The sequence below is a fragment of the Myotis davidii genome, unplaced genomic scaffold (genome assembly GCF_000327345.1).
Source record: "Myotis davidii unplaced genomic scaffold, ASM32734v1 scaffold609, whole genome shotgun sequence".
Taxonomy (NCBI): domain Eukaryota; kingdom Metazoa; phylum Chordata; class Mammalia; order Chiroptera; family Vespertilionidae; genus Myotis; species Myotis davidii.
This window is the reverse complement of record NW_006300164.1, coordinates 2,908,033-2,915,687: the sequence shown is the minus strand read 5'-3', so window position 1 is coordinate 2,915,687 and position 7,655 is coordinate 2,908,033. Positions and strand designations below refer to the sequence as shown.

The following is a 7,655-nucleotide window of genomic DNA, read 5'->3' as shown; positions in this document are numbered from 1 at the left end:
GCAGCTCTGGCAGGGAGCACGGGGCCGTCGGGGTGCTGGGGCCACGGGAGAGGGGGCAGCAGGGGCAGGAAGACCAGGAGCGAGGGCACCACCCAATTCCAGGGGCCGTTCCGCTCATCAGACGGCAGGACACGCACTGGGACAGACGCAGGGCAGCTATGGAGCCCTTCACCACTCTCTACGCCACCCAGGGTCTCATCGCCAGCGGTAAAGCCCCGGGAAAGGGGCCTGGGAGCTGCAGACGGGGTGGGGACGGCCTGGGCCTCGGGAGGGGAGAGCCTGGAACAGCACCGAGGCGGCGCCGAGGCCGCAGCGCAACCACGTCCGTGCAACGTCAGGCCGCTGTGCCGCCCCCAGGAATGTAACGGGGTTCCCCGCCCCGTCCGGTGGGGGGAGAAGGTTGCAGAACTAGAGATCCCGCTCTAGCACCACGGGTAAGAGCACGTGAAGTGCCTGAGCCGCACTCCAGCCTGCGGGTGCGACGCGGACTAGACAAGGAATTTGCTGGAAACGGCGGAGCAGTACAACCGCAGCCCACACTCGTCACGGGCCAGCGGGACGCGAACAGACGGTCGTTTCTGGGAAAAACAAAACATCAAAACCGCGTGCTGCCTCTGCCCCCAGGAAGGACACGCTTTTCTAACGAAACATCTTTAAACGACAGACCTCGAGGGCACGAAGGAAACCAGCCAGGCGGCCGGGCCTTGGGTAGAGGCGACACTCCAGCGCGGGAGCGGGAGCGGGAGCGGGTGGAGGGCTCGTGGCGCTGTTGCCTTCACGCCCTGAGGCATCGGTATGTGTCTCTGGTATGTGTTTACTCTCTCGTTTGGAAACACTGTGACACAGCCTACCCCACGCCTGACATTAACAACAAAAACCGCCCGGCCGGTGTGGCTTGGGCTCGAGCATCAACCTATGAGCCAGGAGGTCCGAGTTCGATTCCTGGTCAGGGCACGTGCCCGGGTTGCAGGCTCCATCCCCAGTGTGGGGTGTGCGGGAGGCAGCCGATCCATGATTCTCTCATCTTTGATGTTTCTCTCTCTCTCCCTCTCCCTTCCTCTCTCTGAAATCAATAGAAACATATTTTAAAAAAACAAAAAGCAAAAATCCTCAAGTCAATGGGATGTCTAAGTCCCCTGAGGCCCAGCAGCTGGGCGGGGCACCCTAGCATCTGTGTGACCCTGAACCTGGGCAAACAGCCCCACTGAGGGGCAGCTGTGCTGGCCCAGGTTCCCCCCGAGCCATGGTCCTGGGACCCCCTGGCCTGCAGGGGGGCGGTGTCCCCCACAGACAACACCAGGAAAAGGCCCCTCCCAGAGTCCCACCAGCCTCAAGTGAGGGGAACTGTTCCCACCTCCCAGGCCTGTCACCCCCACCCCCACCCCCGCTGACCCCTGTCCTCCCAGGATTCAAAAAGGGCCCATCCCTTTCGATCCGGAACCCGGTCTTCATGCCGCCATCTCTCGGACCCTGATCTGTGGGCCGGAACCCGCCATGAGCAGCTGCCATGTGGGGCTGCCCTTCCCCCTTCGCCCTTCCCCCCATGGGCCCCTCCATGTGTCAGAGGTGAGACGCCAGACGCAGGCGGGGTGGGGGGCCGGGGGGTGGCGACAGGAGGCTGAGCAGAACGGACACCAAGCAGAGACGTTCCTGCCAGGAGACCTGAGGCCCGGGTGGGCGGTCCCCGTCACTACAAACAACCGCCGGCTCCTCCATTCCCAGGGAGCCCCGCTCCTGGCGCGTGCAGAGCGCACACGCGCGGGCACTGACCTGTGAAAGGACTGATTTGCTCATCTGATAGCCTAAATCGAAACCGATTTTGCAGCCATCAGTCGCACGCCTGCGAGATGTTCCCGGTGCGGGCTGGCGCCTCCTCCTCCTCCCGCCCTGCCAGCCACGGCCAACAGGTGACTCGGAACTCGGAACACGCGGGAGATTCACGACCAGGACACAGGCCTGACACTGCAGGGCTGGGCCCAGACTGTGGGGGCAGGCGGAGGGCGGGCCTGTGCCGAGGGCTTACCTGATCCCTTTGTTCTGGGCCACATTGTGCTGGGACAGTCTGGACACGGCAGAGATGACCTGGGGGAAGACAAAAGAGGCTCCTGTCAGTCACAAGGAAACAGAAGTCACTGGAAAGCGGTAATGCAGCCCTCGCCAGTTTGGCTCAGTGGCTAGAGCCTCAGCCTGCAGACTGAAAGGTCCCGGGTTCAATTCCAGTCAGGGGCACATGCCCGGGTTCCAGCCCCAGGAGGGGAGGCAGCCAATCAATGACTCCCACTCATCACTGATGTTTCTATCTCTCTCTCCCTTTCCCTTGCTCTCTGAAATCAATAAATATATATATATTTAAGGTAAAATAAAATAAAGCGGCAATTCAAGGTCTTATAGAAGCAGAGGACTGTTCGCGAGCACACTTCACCTTGGGGGGAACAGCAAACCGGTGCTGAGGCCGACACCTATTTTGTAATTATTGCACAGAATGGGTCATTTGGGTGCCCTGATCTCCGCGGGCTGCCCGGCGGCCGGGGCAGGATCAGAGTGCGTGAGGGGTCCTGGCGGTGTCCCAGACCAGCAGCTGTCAGAAAGGGCGCTGTCACCGGCTCCGGGACGACCATGGCCACTCCTCCCTGGGGTCCCCCCGCCCCCCCGAGTCCCGGCCAGCCTGCCCCAGACACACAGCTACCACCCGCCCCGGCTCCGCAAGGCCCCGCGCAGTTATTCCACGATCGTCAACACGACGGGCGGCTTGCGGGCATCGGGCTCCGCACTGATCGTGGGAAGCTGGGGCCGGAGAGGGCGGTGGCCGACCCTGGAGCACAGAGTGTGACACATACCAGCACATCAAGGAGCTGCTCACGATTCGGTGCAGGACTCACTGGGCGCCAGGGAGGTGGGTGGCGGCCTCACCCTGGAGGAGCCGCTGTGTGAGCACGAGTTCACCTGTGTGTGCTCATGTGTGCGTGCGTGCTTGAGTGTGCCTAAGAGCTGAAGTGTGTGTTCATGTATGCAAGTGTATGTGCACATGTATGGGCATGTGTTCATGGGTGTGTACATGCTTCTGTGAGCATGTGAGCTTGAGTGGGCATAAGAGCTAAAGTGTGTGTTCATGTATGAGTGTGTGTGCGTGTGTGTGCGTGTATGTTCATGGCTGCGTGCATGCTTTTATGAGCATGAGCTTGAGTGTGCATAAGAACTGAAGTGTGTGCTCATGTATGAGTGTGTGCATGTGTGTGCGCACGCACACATGGGTGTATCTGGGAAAAGGGAACCTGAACACGACCCCTGGTGGCCGGTTGCTAAATTCACAGATGCCCCCCACTGGGTGCTGGGTGTCCCAGGAACGGAGCCCAAAAGGCCTCTAGGTGCCCTGCCCTGAGGAACCCTCCACCCCGCCCAAGGCCTGGCCTGCCGTACACTCTGGGAGACAGGAACACTGAAGGCAGGGCCCCCACCCAAGGCCCCGCGGCTGGGACACATCCCTCCAGCGTCCTTTCCGGCTGGTCTGCTGGCAGCAATTCTTTAAAGGCTCGGGGACACCCCAAAACCGTACAGAAGGGCCCTTTTCAGCCTGCAAGGCGGCAGCCCCGGCCAGCAGCCCACCTTCCGGCGGTGGTTCTGTTTCAGGGGCCTGGCATGCAGAAGCCATGGACCTGGGGGTGACAGGCCCCATCTGTGCCCTCAGACAAGACTCAATCGCGCATTACGCAGCCGCCAGCCGGCTCCCGGCCCGGAGCCCTGAGGGATCGTCCACAAGCAACGTGGCTCTGGCTGTTTTCTTGGCTTTCAGACTCCAAATATTTACAGAGAACAAATCGGAGCGATATTGCCGCGTGCGCTTCCGGTTACCCGGCAGGAGCTGGACGCGTCAGAGCTGGGAGGGCTGGCGGCTATGGGGCCTGGAGACCATCCGGCCTGCGAACCGCCCCCCTCCGATGCCCGCCGGGCAGACATCACTAATCAACTGGCACACTCCTCCCCGACGAGCCAGACGCAGGCTGGGCACCAGCCCTCGGTCAGCATGCACACGGGAGACACGACCATTTGCCAACCTGGATCAGCGCAAAGGCGCGGCTTCGCCCGGGGAGGAGCTGCCGCAGATCGGGAGCCGAGGACGGGAGACGCTCTGCGCCCTCCCGGTGCCCGTGGTCCCGGGGCCCAGGATGGCTTCCCCAGCGGTGACCACAGCAGCCTCTGCCCCAGGCTGGACTGGTCCCTGGCGGTTTGTAAAGGGCTCGGCTCTGGGTTCCCCTCCAGACCAGCAGCTCCTTAAACAGGCTCAGGTGCCCGGCTCCGCCCGAGGCCTGTCCCTGGCTCCGCGGGACTGTGTGCCTCCTGGAGCCACAGGAAACCCTGCCCCAGGGCTGAGGGCTAGAGAGGCTGCGGGCAAACGGGGCCGACAGCGCCGCGGGGTGCGCTGAGGCATGGCCCCTCGTGAAAGGACCCAGAGCAGGGAGTGCCTCCCAGCAGGGCGCCCGGCTTCCCGGAGCCGTCACTCGTCGCTCGGGGAGAGGATCTAAAACCTCCCCCACCACCTGCCAACGCGTCTGAAAACGTAAATGTCAAAGGATGACATTTTCCCACTTTATCTCCACGTCTCATCTTCCCACAGTTAATGAATGAAATGGAGACACACCGCTGCCCCCTCCCCGTCCGCCCTCCACCCCCAAGGAACCAGCACCACCTGGGCCCATGGAGCTTCATTCCTGGGCCAGCAAAGGGCCGTGTGCGAGGGGCATGGGGACAGGTGGGAGGCCAGGGGGACAGCTCCCCCCTCCCCGCCCCCGCAAGAGCCAGAGGTGCAGGTCGTGGAGCTCGGGGTCCAGCCCTGAAGCCACAGCCTTAAGGTCCCCCCTTGTCCTGGGTCAGGGCTCAGGGCCAGCTCCGGGAGCCTGGGCTGTGCAGGCCTGAACACCGGCTACCAATCTCTGTGGAGATGCCGGAGAACATTCCGGAGGCCTCATCGCTCAGAGAGTCCGGCACCAAGGAAGGCTGCAGAGCAGTCCGTGGGGCGCCCGCTGGGGGGAGCTCCACCAGGCGGTTCCAGGCGGCGTGCTGCGGGGGCCACGTGCTGCGGGGCAGGGGCCGTGTGCTGCGGGACCCTGACCTTCGGGACCCTGACGGATAGGCTGGGGGCGCTCTGCAGGCGGAGCCTTAGGAAGGCATCAAAGACGATGCCGCGTTCCCACTCCGGGTGCGCGAACAATTTCATTCCAGACGCGTTCACTGCAGCAGTTTACAAACAGGCGAACATTTGGCAGCGCCCGGCTGAGAACACAGAGACATGAAGAGGGAGGCGTGCCCACACAGCGGACTCCTGAGCCGGGGTCGGAGGAGGGACTTACTGCTATAGCACATCCACAAACACCATCGGGAAAACAGGTTGTAAAACATGTAGGAGGGAGGGGACCGAATCTTTAAAAACATTAGCTCGTTAACGGGCAGGTAACATGAAATGTCAGCTGGGCGGCGTGGCTCCTTTTCTCTCCCGTTTCTCTGCAGCGAACACGCTCGCACGATGGGGGATGTGCTGGACAGGGGCCGTCTGCGGGGTCCAACCCACAGGGCCAGCCTCGCCCCAAAGCCTCGGAATCAAAATATGTCACTCAAACCAAAGGAGGGACCTCGAGGGGAAGTGCGGGCACAGGCTGGGAAGCCAGCGGAGCCGGAGCGGGAGCTGTGCCCGCCCAGGAAGCCTGGCAGGAGTGAGACTCGGTGGAGGGGCTTGGCGACCATCCCGCCAGGTTCTTCCCGTGCCGGCGAGAAAGCGCAGAGCCGGGGAGGTGGGAGGGCTCTGCCAAGGCCACCCCGGGACTCCCAGGCAGAGCCCACGCGGGGTCGGGGCGCTGGGGCCCAGGCTCTCGCTCTGGACGCTCCATCAGCGCCTACAGCGACCGTCCGTCTGGGCCTCCCGCCTGCCCAGCTGTCAGCTCCGTTGCATTTTATCCCCGAACCCCCACGGGACCCGGCGGCCGCCCTCCCATTTCCTGGGGAGGAACGGAGGCCCACAGGGGACAAGCCCAGGCGAACCCAGCTGCCGGCCCGCCTGGCTGCGGCCCCAGCAAGGCCGGCTTCCGCTCTGGATGAGGCTGATGGTGGCGACGGGACCACAAACCTCGCCCTCAGGCATCAGGAGCAGGGCTGCGTGGGGCCCTGGAGGCCCACCCACACTGGCTTTGGGGAGCCTGCTGTGAATGCACCTCACTCCTGCCCTCCTTCCCCCCCACAAACCCCCGTAGTTCCCTCCAGCAGTTGCGCCAGGCTGGCTGCCTGGGGAGGCCCCCTCCCCCATGGAGGTGAAAGGGTGGGTGGGATAAAGGTGTTAAGTACAGGAGGCGTCTCAACCCCCGGCAGCAGACAAGCAGCAGCCCGTCTCTTCTCTGACCCAGCGGAAGCCTCTCACCAGACACAGGTCTGCTGCCCTGCGGTGAGTCACAGCCCAGGAGGTACAAGGATCCCAAAAGCAGCCCCGTGGCGCCAGGCCTGGGGTCCTAAACGGGCAGTGCAGACAGCGCGGGGCGGGGCCCCACCTGAAACCTCCCCCGCTCCCAGAGGCCCAACGACACCTCGCCCTCCCCTCTCCCTGTAGCGGACACTGACCCGGGAGCCAGGAAGCAGCGTCCACACAGCTGGCTCCCGAGTAGGCCCGGGCCGCCCCTGCCTGGCACACCGATTCCTGACTCAGAGTGTAGTGTGGCCCCACCACACCCCTGTGGGGTCGGGACCATCACCCCATTTCCCAGGTGAGGAAACTGAGCCCGGCCCCCTGGCCCAGCCCTTTCTCGGGCATCGTCTACATCTTCACTGAGGAGTGAAAGCCTCCCGCAGACATGAAAAGTTGCCAGGGATGGGATGGATTGCTTCTTCCCCCGCCACCCCCCGCGGCAATCCGCCAGAGAAGAGCCAAGCCACGGCCCCCAGCTGCTGGGGACTCGCAGCCCTGGGCACACAACCAGTTACTGGCCAGACTGGCAATCCCACCGGGTCAGAGCCCGGAGCAGCGCTCAGAGCGCCAGGCCCACCAGGAGCCGCCTTGAGTGAACTGAGCTGAAGTGACCTTGAGCCTGGGCCCTGACCTCGGGCCTGAGCCCTGACCTCCAGCCTGAACTCTAACCGCGAGCCTGGCACTGTCACTTGTCAGACAAAGATACGGAGGGTCAGAGTGGTCACCTGCCTGCAGCAGCAGAGAGGGCTGGGAACCTGGATGGTCTGATGAGCACCAAGTGCCCCTAAAGGGGAAGCGGCCGGAAGAACAGTGCAGCCTCCTGGCTAAGTTTCTCCCCCGAGCCCCCGCCCACGGCATTTCTGGCGCATCCGCTCCCGGCTCCGGGCAGCCACCATCCGTCAAGTCCGCTTGCTAATAGGAGAGTGACAGCAGCCGCTGCCTGGGGAGGCGGATGGGTTTCAGAGCTGCGTCTCGCCCTCCCTGACTGATGGCCACTTTCACGGGAAGGGGAACGAACATTGTATCTCAGCTGGCGGCAGTCACTTCTCCGTTGGCACCCGTGTCTCTGACGCGATGGCTTAGGGACCCGGCTTTTACGCACGAGCACATCTCGGGCGCCCGAGGGCGGGAACCTCTCCCGCTGGCTCAGTTCCTTGCTCCTGGCCCACGGGGAGCTGGCTGAGGCCGGGGCGCCCGGAGCCCCCGGAGC

General features: G+C 63.6%; 1 protein-coding gene across 1 annotated transcript in view; it reads right to left on the bottom strand.

Moving 5' to 3' along the window:
• VAV2 (vav guanine nucleotide exchange factor 2) overlaps positions 1–7,655 on the bottom strand; it is a 121,363-nt gene that overhangs the window by 62,585 nt on the left and 51,123 nt on the right. The window contains exon 3 of the mRNA XM_006776595.1: positions 2,024–2,082. Within this exon, the coding sequence (XP_006776658.1) occupies positions 2,024–2,082 (59 nt within the window). The remainder of the gene's footprint in view (positions 1–2,023; positions 2,083–7,655) is intronic.